At 32.0% G+C, this 15,296-nt stretch overlaps 2 protein-coding genes across 7 annotated transcripts in view; one reads left to right on the top strand and one right to left on the bottom strand.

Annotated features, from left to right (window-relative positions):
- Nucleotides 1-5,267, bottom strand: part of LOC129751948 (aspartyl/asparaginyl beta-hydroxylase) — a 31,652-nt gene extending 26,385 nt beyond the window's left edge. For 4 of the 6 annotated variants that reach the window (XM_055747740.1, XM_055747741.1, XM_055747743.1 and 1 more), the window contains exons 1-2: nt 4,901-5,267; nt 4,684-4,791 (exon numbers count right to left, since the gene is read on the bottom strand). In XM_055747740.1, coding sequence (XP_055603715.1) covers nt 4,684-4,738 — 55 coding nt within the window. In that variant the 5' untranslated portion in view covers nt 4,739-4,791; nt 4,901-5,267. The remainder of the gene's footprint in view (nt 1-4,683; nt 4,792-4,900) is intronic. The other 2 variants (XM_055747745.1, XM_055747742.1) reach the window with 1 other exon arrangement.
- Nucleotides 5,268-6,691: 1,424 nt separating this feature from the next.
- On the top strand, nt 6,692-12,318 carry LOC129756134 (E3 ubiquitin-protein ligase Topors-like). The gene is made up of 4 exons (XM_055752909.1): nt 6,692-7,399; nt 7,494-7,954; nt 8,138-10,396; nt 11,606-12,318. The coding sequence occupies exons 1-3, from the start codon at nt 7,097-7,099 to the stop codon at nt 10,341-10,343; spliced, it is 2,970 nt and encodes a 989-aa protein (XP_055608884.1). The 5' UTR covers nt 6,692-7,096; the 3' UTR covers nt 10,344-10,396; nt 11,606-12,318.
- Nucleotides 12,319-15,296: the final 2,978 nt, after the last annotated feature.

The raw sequence follows: 15,296 nt of genomic DNA, 5'->3' as shown, positions 1-15,296 counted from the left end.
TTTGTCATTTTTGTCATTTTTGTCATTTTTGTCATTTTTGTCATTTTTGTCATTTTTGTCATTTTTGTCATTTTTGTCATTTTTGTCATTTTTGTCATTTTTGTCATTTTTGTCATTTTTGTCATTTTTGTCATTTTTGTCATTTTTGTCATTTTTGTCATTTTTGTCATTTTTGTCATTTTTGTCATTTTTGTCATTTTTGTCATTTTTGTCATTTTTGTCATTTTTGTCATTTTTGTCATTTTTGTCATTTTTGTCATTTTTGTCATTTTTGTCATTTTTGTCATTTTTGTCATTTTTGTCATTTTTGTCATTTTTGTCATTTTTGTCATTTTTGTCATTTTTGTCATTTTTGTCATTTTTGTCATTTTTGTCATTTTTGTCATTTTTGTCATTTTTGTCATTTTTGTCATTTTTGTCATTTTTGTCATTTTTGTCATTTTTGTCATTTTTGTCATTTTTGTCATTTTTGTCATTTTTGTCATTTTTGTCATTTTTGTCATTTTTGTCATTTTTGTCATTTTTGTCATTTTTGTCATTTTTGTCATTTTTGTCATTTTTGTCATTTTTGTCATTTTTGTCATTTTTGTCATTTTTGTCATTTTTGTCATTTTTGTCATTTTTGTCATTTTTGTCATTTTTGTCATTTTTGTCATTTTTGTCATTTTTGTCATTTTTGTCATTTTTGTCATTTTTGTCATTTTTGTCATTTTTGTCATTTTTAATTTTTGTAGTTTTTGTCATTTTTGTCATTTTTGTCATTTTTGTCATTTTTGTCATTTTTGTCATTTTTGTCATTTTTGTCATTTTTGTCATTTTTGTCATTTTTGTCATTTTTGTCATTTTTGTCATTTTTGTCATTTTTGTCATTTTTGTCATTTTTGTCATTTTTGTCATTTTTGTCATTTTTGTCATTTTTGTCATTTTTGTCATTTTTGTCATTTTTGTCATTTTTGTCATTTTTGTCATTTTTGTCATTTTTGTCATTTTTGTCATTTTTGTCATTTTTGTCATTTTTGTCATTTTTGTCATTTTTGTCATTTTTGTCATTTTTGTCATTTTTGTCATTTTTGTCATTTTTGTCATTTTTGTCATTTTTGTCATTTTTGTCATTTTTGTCATTTTTGTCATTTTTGTCATTTTTGTCATTTTTGTCATTTTTGTCATTTTTGTCATTTTTGTCATTTTTGTCATTTTTGTCATTTTTGTCATTTTTGTCATTTTTGTCATTTTTGTCATTTTTGTCATTTTTGTCATTTTTGTCATTTTTGTCATTTTTGTCATTTTTGTCATTTTTGTCATTTTTGTCATTTTTGTCATTTTTGTCATTTTTGTCATTTTTGTCATTTTTGTCATTTTTGTCATTTTTGTCATTTTTGTCATTTTTGTCATTTTTGTCATTTTTGTCATTTTTGTCATTTTTGTCATTTTTGTCATTTTTGTCATTTTTGTCATTTTTGTCATTTTTGTCATTTTTGTCATTTTTGTCATTTTTGTCATTTTTGTCATTTTTGTCATTTTTGTCATTTTTGTCATTTTTGTCATTTTTGTCATTTTTGTCATTTTTGTCATTTTTGTCATTTTTGTCATTTTTGTCATTTTTGTCATTTTTGTCATTTTTGTCATTTTTGTCATTTTTGTCATTTTTGTCATTTTTGTCATTTTCGTCATTTTTGTCATTTTTGTCAATTTTGTTATTTTTAAAATTTTTGTAATTTTTTGTAATTTTTGTCATTTTTGTCATTATTGTCATTTTTGTCATTTTTGTCATTTTTGTCATTTTTGTCATTTTTGTCATTTTTGTCATTTTTGTCATTTTTGTCATTTTTGTCATTTTTGTCATTTTTGTCATTTTTGTCATTTTTGTCATTTTTGTCATTTTTGTCATTATTGTCATTTTTGTCATTTTTGTCATTTTTGTCATTTTTGTCATTTTTGTCATTTTTGTCATTTTTGTCAATTTTGTCATTTTTGTCATTTTTGTCATTTTTGTCATTTTTGTCATTTTTGTCATTTTTGTCATTTTTGTCATTTTTGTCATGTTTGTCATTTTTGTCATTTTTGTCATTTTTGTCATTTTTGTCATTTTTGTCATTTTTGTCATTTTTGTCATTTTTGTCATTTTTGTCATTTTTGTCATTTTTGTCATTTTTGTCATTTTTGTCATTTTTGTCATTTTTGTCATTTTTGTCATTTTTGTCATTTTTGTCATTTTTGTCATTTTTGTCATTTTTGTCATTTTTGTCATTTTTGTCATTTTTTTCATTTTTGTCATTTTTGTCATTTTTGTCATTTTTTTTAATTTTTGTCATTTTTGTCATTTTTGTCATTTTTGTCATTTTTGTCATTTTTGTCATTTTTGTCATTTTTGTCATTTTTGTCATTTTTGTCATTTTTGTCATTTTTGTCATTTTTGTCATTTTTGTCATTTTTGTCATTTTTGTCATTTTCGACATTTTTGTCATTTTTGTCAATTTGTAATTTGTCATTTTTGTAATTTATGTAATTTTTGTAATTTATGTAATTTTTGTAATTTTTGTAATTTTTGTAATTTTTGTTATTTTTGTAATTTTTGTAATTTTTGTAATTTTTGTAATTTTTGTAATTTTTGTAATTTTTGTAATTTTTGTAATTTTTGTAATTTTTGTAATTTTTGTAATTTTTGTAATTTTTGTAATTTTTGTAATTTTTGTAATTTTTGTAATTTTTGTAATTTTTGTAATTTTTGTAATTTTTGTAATTTTTGTAATTTTTGTAATTTTTGTAATTTTTGTAATTTTTGTAATTTTTGTAATTTTTGTTATTTTAGTAGATTTTGTAATTTTTGTAATTTTTTAATTTTTGTAATTTTTGTAATTTTTGTAATTTTTGTAATTTTTGTAATTTTTGTAATTTTTGTAATTTTTATATTTTTTGTAATTTTTGTAATGTTTGTAATTTTTGTTATTTTTGTAATTTTAGTGATTTTTGTAATTTTTGTAATTTGTGTAATTTTTGTAATTTTTGTTATTTTTTGAAATTTTGGTATTTTTTGTAATTTTTGTTTTTTTTTGTTGTTCTTTATATTTTTGTAATTTTTTTAATTTTGTAATTTTAATAATTTTATTTTATTTTGGTTACTTTTGTAATTTTTTTAAATTTTTGTTATTTTTGTCATTTTTGGAATTTTCGTAATTTTTGTAATTTTTGCAATATGTAGGTATGTATTAGTAATTTTTGCAATTTTTGTAGATTTTGTCATTTTTGTTATTTTTTTTAAATTTTGGTCATTTTTGTCATTTTCAATTTTTTTTTTAAATCTTTTTATTTTTGTTAGTTTTGGATTTATTTTTAATATTTTGAATTTTTGTAATTTTTGTGGTTTTGTAGTTTTTGTTATTTTTGTCCTTTTTTGTAGGTTTTGTCATTTTTGTCATTTTTGCAATTTTTTGTTATTTGTGTCATCTTTGTAGTTTTTGTTTTTTATGTTTTTTTTTTTGTAGTTCTTGTAATTTTGGTTATTTTTGTATTTTTTTTTTTTTTAATTTTTGTGACTTTTGTTATTTTTGTTGTTTTTGTCATTTTTATAGTTTTTTTAATTTTTTGTAATTAAAATCACTTGTAATTTTTGTAATTTTGACAGGTTTTGTAACTTTTTTAAATTTTTGTTATTTTCTAATTTTTTTCTTTTTTGCCATTTTGGTAGTTTTTCTCGTTTTTATTTTTTTTCTTTTTCACCTTTTTTTAGTTTTAGTGATTTGTTTTATTTCTGTAATTTTTGAATTTTTTCTTATGTTTGATATTTATATTTTCAATTTAATCAAATTTTTTATTTTCTTGGTGATTTTGGTATTTTTTTCCATTGTTGTAAGTTTTTGAAATTTTTGTAACTTCTTTTTTTTCGTTTTTTGCCATTTTCTTTTTTTTTTTGAAGTTTATGTAAATTAGGTTTTTTTTCTAGATTTTGATTTAGATTTTCGTTTTGATTTAGTTTTTCGTTTTTGTCATTTTTGTAGTTATTATAATTTTGTCAATGTTTGTTTAATGAAATTTTTTTAAATTCAATTTGTGACTGAAATTAGGTAGCATTAAAAACATTTAACTAAAAAATAACAAAACACTATAAAATTTAATGTCTAAGATTGTTTATGAAATATACAGAAACTTAAACTTTAGAAGTTGTGAATTCTACAAAAATTACTTTTTACTTTTCCATAAAAATACAATGGTAGTAGAGTTTAAATTGATGAAAATATGAATAACCAATTGCATTGCCGGAGAAGTTGACATAGCAGATCATTACGGCATGCAGCAGTTTCATTGCTCGAGCGATTTAGTCCTAGCAAGATCTAATACGACGCTATGTAAATGTATGATTTCTGAAACACCGCCGTAACAACATCCGTGAAAATCTAAGAGCCGCTGATAGACAGACGAAGCAACGGTTGAAAAATAAATACATGCAGATAGAAGAACCAAAGCAGAAAGTGTCCGCGGAGACTTGCGACTCGGAAAAATCTATTTAAAGAATTTTCACATAAGCTAATAAAAGCGGTCTAAATTAATCTTCGCTCTGAAGAACTGCTCAAAATCATAGAAGAATCCGTACTTTTTGGCTTAGAACTAGGTACTTTCTGACATATTTTGGATTTTACTTCAGTTCCAGACTATCAATGATAAGCTCGATCTTTCATTTGCTCTTACCCTTCTTCCTTTTCTTGTCCTTGTTGCGCTTCCTTGGTTGGACGTCTCCAGACATTGCTTTGGGGTTACTATCCGGATGTGGCACTAAATCAAGATTTACCTAATGAGCTGAAACCGAAAACGAACGACAGATCACGATAAGGGCACTACTTAAGAATCAAACTCAAAACGCAGCACAATAAGTTCCATAAAAGGAACCAACCGGACGGAAACGAACCTGCGTGGCCGCGAACCTTGGCAGCAGTATTTCAACACGGTTAACTTTGAGTCTCGACCGCACCGAAGAACTTCTCAGACTGAGGAGGTGTGATCTTCTTGATCTCGAACCAGCATTCGTTGGTCAGCGGGTTTATTTTTACGTGTGGTAGATTTTCTTTTGCAGCATCCGCACAAGCTGTATAGGAGGATCGGTTCACTTATCTGCTTCTTTCTGTGCACTGATGAGAATGTTGATTCTGTGTTTTGCTGCTGTGGTCGCGCACGAGAAACAAGCGATGAAGATAGCGAGAGAATCATTCAAAATGTTCACAGAATTTAACACCGGTTCTGGGATCGCGAACGGTTTTTTCGGAACTGCGATGAACGAATGAGTAACCAAAATAAAGCGAAAAAAGTCAAAACGTCAAATCCGAAAAATACGTTTAAAGGCAAAATAAACATCAGCAATTCTAGTACTACTGCGAAATCGATTTTAGGGATGCTAAAAATACTTGCACCAACAAACAGCAAAGAAAAAAAAAGGCTAAAAATATTTATCAAAGCGCAACCTTTCAAATGACCGCGATTCAGATCCGAATTCTTAACATACCGGTGCGACCGGTGTTTACAATTGGTTAACGTATTAGTCCAAAAATGTGATTCGTGTCTATTTGTTTTCAGTTTTCTCTAGGTCGGATAATAATTTCGGTGGTCCAATTCTTGTAAGAATAAAGAATAGTGATAAGTGTTACAGATGTCAGGCCGAGTCTAGATTTTTTTTGTTTTATTTATTTAAGACACTTTACCATCTTATGGCATTCGTGTTTCACCAAAAAATAAAATGCTGCACCGAATTTCTATTTTCCTCACCTGAGTTTACTTCAGTCAGTTTCAATAAAAAACATATTTAAATTTTCCACAACTCTTCGAATGTTGCTGTCGAAAATTACGAGTCAAATGTATTAAGTTGAGCTAAGAATGTAATCATCAAAAGTGTTCACAATTCATTGCTTTACTTAATACTGCAAAAAGGAAAACATGACGAAAGTATCAACATATAACGAAAATAGTCAAACTGTCACCCAACAGTGGTGGTACGAAGGAAGTTTATAAACACATTCTAACGACGAGATAGAACTCGAACGACTATTTGAAGATTTGAAAGTTTTATATCAATCGTCATCCATCTTGTGAATATAACTAAGAGCAAGTTCACTGGTGTTGGGAAAAAGTGGTAGAAATTTTGACACTTACGGCACATTTTGAAAATTTTCCCATTGCAATAACATTTTCAAGATCAGTGGACTTCTAGTTTTTTTACAACACGTGTTGTATTTTCGCATGCTGTGAGGCAAACATAGCAATATTTCTATCACATACGGCTGAAATAGAAACAGTGTTGTAAAAAAATACAACGCCTCAAGATTTTGAAAACATTTTTGCATGGTAAAATTTTCAAAATGTCAAAATTTCTACCATTTTTTTCTAACACCAGTGAACTTGCTCTAAGAGATTTGAGCATCAGTTGCTAGATCGATTGAAAATAAGATGATTAAATTTTATGTAACACTGACTTGATTCTTTTCTACCATAAGTTTGAATATTATTTTTCTTACGATATCAATTCCCACCAGCGAATGAACACACCGAATATTTACGTATTCTAGTACTGCCATCACGAACTCCGTTTTGTTATGACAGATGTCACTTCAGGTGCGATTTCACGCACACTTGCTCAAAATCTCATTTTTTTGGAAATGTGTGCGTGCAGAAGGTGTTTTGGTGATGATTTTGCTGCCAGTTTATTCGAGTTAAGCCAGTAGCCATTCAATACGGTCAAATTACTTGCAGCAGTGCTTTTTGAAGGAAGAAAATAATTTGCAAATGGTGAATAGGAATATTTTTCGATTTTCTTGCCTCAGCGTTAAGTTTTCCATTGAAGAAAACAGTGTTTTTTGAACGTTTAAACATATGGGCAAAGTTTGATGTTACTGTTGGGTGAGGAAATGTACGGGAAAGTGTTAATTTTGAAGACATTCAGCAGAAACTTTCCATTGGCTATTTCCATAGACTACTGAGCTAATGGCGAATGGTGGAATCAGATGAATGGTGTGTGGAAAAAGTGAGTTGAAGAAAAGTAGCCCAGTCGATGTTAGGTCGTTGTGAAATTCAGTGATTAGGTACGCGTACTTTAGAAAAAACGAATAAATTGACAATGGAAGAAGTGCAGGTGATCGATTGTCCTCCGACACCGGAAATGTTGTTGCCCTCGGTCACTCCACCCCCAAGGGCTCTGCTGCTAGAGATGCTCGACAGTTCCTCGGCAGAAGAGCTGGACAATTACGAAGCATCCGGGGAAGGTGGTTCCTCGTCGATTGCCGGGCAAGGTGAAACGGCCAGTGGACGAAATTCACCGCCCCCGAAATGTGCCATCTGTCTGGGGAAATGCCGTCAAAAGTGCTACACCGATTCATGTCGTCATCAATTCTGCTATCGGTGTTTGCTTGAATGGAGCAAAGTAAGAAAAAAAGAATAGTTTGTTCATTCATTGCCACGATATTCTTCTTTCAAGAACAAAGAAATTGTTTATTAATACTTCCATTTCTTTATAGATTAAAGCGGAATGTCCTCTTTGCAAACAGGTATTCCGATCAATCATCTACAACCAAAAAACTTCGGATCGCTACCAAGAGCACATGATCTCGATTGTTCCGCCGTCTGCGTCTCCATCGTCGGCGGCCAGAACTGAAGGCCAGGGCTCAGCATCGGGATCGGCACGGTCTGCTGGTCCCCAGGTGTATCATCGGTTAGATTTCACTTTGACACAACCGCCACGATTTACTTACAGCGCCACCCTCAGGGTTCAACCAAGTCAAAGTGAACGTTTACAGCAACTTTTCCTGCACCAGTCCGGGGATGTGCAGCGGTTTAGTCGTGAATTTCCCGACGATACCATTCCCTCTCGCCAGAGTGGCCCAGAATGGAGACGCTATATCTACCATCGAAGGTTGCACGCACGACCACTGCCGGATATCAATGGGCGGATGCGAGAATGTAGCGCTGCTTTCTACAGGTGAGCTTAGAGATTTGATAAATTGAAGTAGTTTTTTCTAGGAACTTTTTACAAGGAACTTTTACAAAGATTCTATGCAATTCTGTTCTTTAAATACTTTTTATAAGATCCAAGTTCAGTTGCTAATAAAATAAACCACTTGAATTGAAACAATAAAATAAAAATTCCTTTTTCCACTTTCAGTGAAAATCCAGCCCAAATCCATCGACTGATGCCCTGGATCAACCGGGAACTGATAGCCCTATGCCGTGGAAATCCGGCCCAGGTAACGATGATTATGGAAGATGTGCCGAACCTGCTGCTGACGCACGATATCACCTCGACGGTGTTCCGAGAACGGGTATCCTACTGGGGTCGTGCTCGTACTGCCCATTTCATTCACGAGCTGCTCAACTTTGCCCGTTCCCCGTACGACATGATCGGATACGACCGATGCGTGCAGTACGATCCTTACATCAACAGCGTGGTCGTAGTTACTTCCTCGTCCTCCTCATCTTCTGGTTCGGAAACAGAGGACGATGTAGTACGTGTAGTGGAACCTGCGCCAGGCACCTCTAGCATGATGGACTCGGCCAATGCTGGAACATCTAGTGGAAGCCGCCGAGGACGGACACAATTTACTATCGAAACCCGATCATCCGATCAAACTGTCATAATGACAGGATCATTTGGCGGAGCTGGTGTCAGTGGAATAGTTTCAGTTTCCACTTCGGGGACACAGACTGGAAGCTCGGGACTAACTGGAAGCAGCATCGATTTGAGTCGAATGCATCCTTTAACATCTTTAGTCCCGCAAAACGCAAGCCGCTTGGAAGACGGGGAGAACATTTCTCTTTCGTCGAGTGATAGCGATGATTGTAGAATAGTTGGAGCGCTGAAACCGCCGCACTTGAGAACGCCAGAAATGGTTAGCCTAGAATCGGAGAGCGATAGCGATGTGGTTTTTGTAAACGAAGATCAAACTGCCAGAGCTGCTGGAGTTATTCCAATGGATAGCAATGCAGTGTTGGACCAATTGTTTCCAAATGAACTTTTAAATGTCGATCTATCTAAATTCGAAGGTGTAGCATCTACATCGGAATACAACAATGGTGCTTCAACATCTTCCGGAGGTGGAGGAAGCATGCGGAAATTCTATGCTCGTCCACGAGTGAATAGGCACTCGCAAGGGATCGGCTTCAAGAGCATATATGAAGCAAGTGATACGGACGATAGCAATGAACCCGTACTAACTACCAAATCTGAATCATCTAGCCATGATGAGGTAAAGTTTAACATACGTAGTCCAGTGGCGACCTCAGCGGTACGAAAACGAAAAGTCACAAAGAGATCTCAGAACATACTAACTACAAGCAACGATAGCAGCGACGAAAGTTCTACTTCCGATTCAGAGTCGAAGTACAGTAGTACCAGTTCCAGCACAACCATTAATTCCAACTCAAGCTCATCCTCCGACAGTGACAGTGATAGCGATTTCCAATCTGATGAACCACCAGCAAAGAAAAGATCTCGTCGTTCCAAAAAACATACCTCTCGCAAAACATCAAAACGACACCGTAAAGAGTCCAAGAAACGCTCCAAATCCAAAAAACGCAAAACCTCTATATCTTCTAATAAACGAAATAAGCGAAAGCGTCAGAGAGTTACCCCCAAAGCAATGAAAACGTCTTCTGAAAGTGGCAAAGGAACTTCGGCCTCGTGTAATTCGATACCGTCATCAGAAATTGCAGCTGTATCCAGTGGAAGACATGTATCGCCTCCCAAGTCTGTTGCCAGTGAATCATCGTCAGGACAGAAGCGTAGAATCAAAAGCGCCGTTATTAAACCTGCCAGACAAACAGCCACCAAAAAGCGTCGAAAAGTTCCAATCTGCTCGGAACTGATTACGAGTACGGATTTTTCCAGTGACGGAGAAGATCAGCAACAGGGTTCGGAATCGGTAGCACAGCACGCAGCTCCGCATGAAAAGCTGAGATCTTCTACACCAGCGACCAGTTCTGATGAGGACACCTCAGATAGCGAGGCGCATTGCACTATCGCTTCGCTGATTCGGGTTGTATCGGAGCAACAAAACACGTCCACTAGTAGTAGCACTGGCAGCAATAGTAGTAATAGCAACAACACTACTAACAACACCACCAACTCGGGAACGATTGACGCAACGAGCTGTAGTTTAGCTGATGCCCAAGACCAGAGTACATTATCTACGCAGGACGAAGAGCGAGCAGAGGACGAGGAGGAGTATCAGGAGGACGAAGAAATCGATGTCGGCGGTGTGACTGAACACGTGAACGAGGAACATAACACTCAGCAGCAATTGTCCCCGGGAGATGCCGAAGATGTATCGGTAACGCAGGCCATTCCTGTTGGTGCTGAGGTGGAACTTTGAGACCTGTTGCGGACTGTCAGTTATGAACAGTGGTAATAGCAAGTATGCATTTGGTAAGTATTGAATTCGGTATTTTTAGTAGCGTTTTAGAGTGAAATTATTTTTTAAATGAATTTCCTGAAATTACCTTAAATTAATTGATGGCAATACATTTAAATTCGGGTGACATTAGGAAACATCAACTGGTAACGTTTCATCTCGCCGCACGTGTAAATTAATAAAATTAATCGGCGATAAAAACTTATCGATGACGCGTTACTCTTGCTTTCCCGTATGAAGATTCTATTTTTGAAAATCTGTTGTACCAAACTCATTGAATTCCGCTTATTTGATTCCTGCTTCATGAAAAGTTACATACATATGAAAACAAGATATAATTATCCTACTTTATAACCATTGAATCAAATTAATGATCGCCCAAAGTTTAAATCATTTAGATATGTCAATCAACATAAGATGTACTTACATAGGTAATCAAGATTGACGAAATTTCATTTCTGGTAATACGAAATCCTAAATATTTCGTTGAATTTTTTTTAAGGCATTTTATCATTTGGATTTATCCTATCCTAGCCTATATTTCTCGTAAGAACCTAGAATTTAATTTTGAAAAAAATATTGAAATTTGATTATTTTGCAATCGACGTTAGAATATCATTCAAAATCTGACGTTTTCGATTGGGGACAAACTAAAACAAATTTATGTAAAATAAAATATATTTATTACTCAAACCTCAAATGAATTTATGTAAATTTCGTCAACAAACTGCTTCTGAACTGCATACAAGTTCCAAATATATGTAATTCCAAATTAAACAGTTTATCCATGGTTCACTTGAGAAAGCTTAAATTGAGGCGGCGTCATGTGGATCGCACATATGCCGTTTTTTTTTCTTCAATTTTTGAAGTGTTTTAGTTTTTCGGATACAGTTTACTCAGGTAAAATGGGTTTTCAAGTGTTTATTTATAAGTTATAGAATTACTTAAGTTAACTTGAGACACAATTGTTTTACTTTGTTTAACACAAAAATTTGGGGATTATACACACATCGAAGAAAAAACAATTGAAAATAGCAGATTTTAAAACATGTGACTACACAGGCAGTCTGGCGGACGCGATTTTCCTATCACAGAATCAATGCCTAATTTAAAGTGAATAAAAACTGTCTTTGGTATTATGTCTTATTTTAAAATGGTTTGGTGATCAACTTAAAAAAAAATCCAACTGAGCATAGTTATGACTTTCATACTTCTTATTCCAGCTTTCAACCGGCCCCGCATTGTCCATAAGCATCAAGTCCACGAAAGTAGTTACAGGAATTGTACAGAATAGTGCTGTAAATAACTATTATAAGCTACTTATAAAACATCACCCTTTTCGGCTAATTCAATAGCAAACGATTGCTAAAATCGAAATACCACCACTGGATGGCAACTTACATGCGACTTATATCTCATCGATCGACGATTCAGTAACGTGAAAAATGTTCTGTTATTAAGCAGGTCATTTTTGAAACCAGTTTCTCCCCTTTCTGTAATTCCGGTATGTTGATTTATTTGATATTTTGTTATTTTATTAGAAGTATATGAATATTTGAGTAATTTATTCTTGAACGAACGCATTCGCTTCACTGGATAAGATAAGACAAACAATACAAAGTTTAAAACGTAGTATCGAGTATAGAAAATTCAACCAACTACCACACTTGCTCTGACAGCTCAAACTTGTTAGTTGTAGTATAATAAACTACATCGATCCAATAGTCGACATGAAAATAAACTTTCAACCACTATTTGAAAAAAAAGTTCTAATGACCCTACCACATTAGAAGAACCGTTTGAAATTAGTTGTATCTCCGATCAACGCGCAGATTCGGCAATGCAATGTGTGTAATATAGAATCTTACCCGTAAGCTCCAGATTATACAAACTATGATTGAATCCTAAGAAACCTCTTTTAATAAAAAAAAACATACTCGAAAAAATCTAAATGTAAATCGTCTTACTCAATGCGAAAGAACATTCCTTTTAAGAAGCTCTTGGTTTAAGGTTGTATCGGTCTTTTAATAGATCTATTGTTGGAGGAAAACAAATTGTAAATTAATGTCAACAAGGATGAGGAAGTCCTACTAGCATATAATATCACATATCACGGGTCACTGGCGACCTATTTTTTTGTTGTTGTATTGCTTTAACTTTGCCTAGACCAAATTACTATTTTAGCAAGAACATTACAAACGAGTGAGTAGATTGGCAAATCGACAACATCAACGACGATAAGGAAATGCCCGAATCACACGGAACTTGATAGTTGGCTGAATTCGATGGTCAAGTTCGTGGATGGCGAAGCGTAAAATTTTACGTCTTCCAGTCAGCAGTTGTTCGTTCATTCATTCGACAGGTGCTTCTAGGTAGCCTGACTTGTAGATGCGCGTGGTTGAGGATGGTACCTACCTTTCAATGGCTCTTTTGGAAGCCTGTTTTGTTTCGAGAATTTTTTTTATCAGAACATCGTTAATCGTTCAGTATATTGTGTCTTTTCAAATGTCTTTAATGTTATGCAGAGTTTAGATTTTTTTTAAGTTTGTTCCTGATGGAGCTACCCTTTTTTTAACTTTACTTTTTTCCATTTTTGTTATTTATGTCATTTTTGACATTTTTTGTCATTTTTCACATTATTTTCGTTCTGACATTTTTGTCATTTTTTTTTATTTTTGTGTCATACTTTTAGCATTTTTGCTATTTACTCATTTTTTTTCATTTTGTCATTTTCGAAATTTTTGTCTTATTTGACATTTAACGTGTGTCATTTTCTCATTTTTGTCATTTATATCATTTTTGACATTTTTATAATTTATGTCATTTTGTTTATTCTTTTCGATTGACATTTTTGTCATTTATGTCATTGTTTTTCATTTTTGTCACTGTTGTCATTTTTGTCGAATTTTTACATTTTTGCCATTCACTTATTTTTTTCATTTAAATCATTTTTAAAATTTTTGTCTTTTTTGACATTTTTATCATTTATGTAATTTTTTTTTTAATTTATGTAATTTTTTTTCACTTTGGACACTTTTGTCGTTTTGTCATTTTTGTCACTGTTGTCATTTTTGTCATGATTGACACTTTTGACATTTTTGTACTTCTTGACATTTTTGTCCTTTTTTGATTTTTTTCCATTTTTGTCACTGTTGTCATTTTTTCATGTCGTTTTGACATTTCTGTCATTTATGTTATCTTTTTCTATTTGAATTTTTTTCAATTTTGACATTTTGACATTTTTTTTTAAATTTTTGTCATACTTTTAACATTTTTCCCATTTTTGTCATTTATGTAATTTTTTTTAATTTTTGTCATTTGTGTTTTTTTACCTCTTGTATTTTGTTTTTTTTTTTTTTTCATTTATTTCACTGTTGTCAATTGCGTCATATTTGTCATTTTCATAATTTTAGATATTTATGTATTTTTTTACATTTCTGTCATTCTCGTCGTTTTTTTTTCATTTTTGTCACTGTTGTCATTTTTTACACTTGTTGTCGTTTTATTTTTTTTTCCTTTACGTAATTTTTGTCCTTTTTGTCACTTTTGTCATTTTTGACATATTTCCAACATATATGCCATTTTTGTCATCTATGTTGTTATTCCATTTTCTTTTTATTTTAGGTATTTTTTGTCATTTCGAATTTTTTGGAATTTATGTCATTTTTGTCTTGATTCACACCTTTGACATTTTTGTCCTTTTCATCATTTTTATCATTTTTTCTTTCATTTTTGACATTTTTCTCGTTTTGAAATATTTGTCAAAAGTCTAATTTTTTTTCATTATTGTTCCTGTTGTCATTTTTGTCCATGTTGTCATTTTTGTGCTTTTTGTCATTTTTCAAATTTTGGTCACTGTTGTCATTTTGTAATTTTCATAATCTCTGTCATTTTTGATTTTTTTTAATTTTTTTTCATATTTATCGTTTTGACATTTTTTTCACTGTTGTCATTTTTTTTTTCATTTTTTAATATTGTTGCCATTTTTTCATATATGTAACTTATGTTTTTTCATATCTTTTTCATTATAAACATTTTTCGTCATTTCTGTCACTTTTGTTATTTTTAACATTTTTGTCATTTTTGTATTATTTTTAAATTTTGGTCACTGTTGTCATTTTTTTTCGTTTTGACATTTTTGGCACCACTGTCATTTTTGTCATGATTGATACAGGGTTGCTAGCGAACCGGGAAAACCGGGAAAAACTTTGGAATTTCATCACGTCACCGGGAAACCGGGAAAAAACCGGGAATTTCGGCAACTCACCGGGAAAACTTTCATGTTTGAAATTTTTGCACGGAATTTCAAAAATATTTTTGAAATTATTTTCAAATTTAAGAGTAGTTTAGAGTCTCGATATAGATTTATCTCATGACCGCTTATTTCGTTCATTAGTAAACAAACGAAGTTTGAATGGCTTTTTTTAACTAATTGCGATACTTTCACTTTTTTCGCGTTACGCAAGTGTTCTACATTAACAAGCATAGCTCAAATGTTATAAATTTAATAATGAAACTATAATCGACAAAACTTAACACAAAACTAACTACAATCGAACCTGGATAAGTGAGAGTCCAAAGGACTGAACTTTTTTTCTCGCTTAAAGAAGTTTCTAACTTAACGATAAAAAAAACGATGTTTTCTTTTAAAGAAATAGTAACAAAGAAATGCATTAGAGTTATGTAGAAATGCAACTATTCAATGTGTATTGATAAAATTCCACTGACTCCAGTTGATGCATCAGTTCGAAGTTTTCTCACGTGAGTTTCAATATAGAACTGTAATATTTGCTCTTTGGTAACCCAATATCCTTTTGGTATCAAAACTTCAATACAAAACTGGTATTTTCTCCAATTACCTTGGTCTAGTCAGGAAAAGGACTTCAGCTTTTATAGGTTTTACACTCTCACTTA

The sequence above is a fragment of the Uranotaenia lowii genome, chromosome 3 (assembly GCF_029784155.1).
Source record: "Uranotaenia lowii strain MFRU-FL chromosome 3, ASM2978415v1, whole genome shotgun sequence".
Classification (NCBI taxonomy): Eukaryota; Metazoa; Arthropoda; class Insecta; order Diptera; family Culicidae; genus Uranotaenia; species Uranotaenia lowii.
This window is presented reverse-complemented; position numbering and strand designations above follow the sequence as displayed.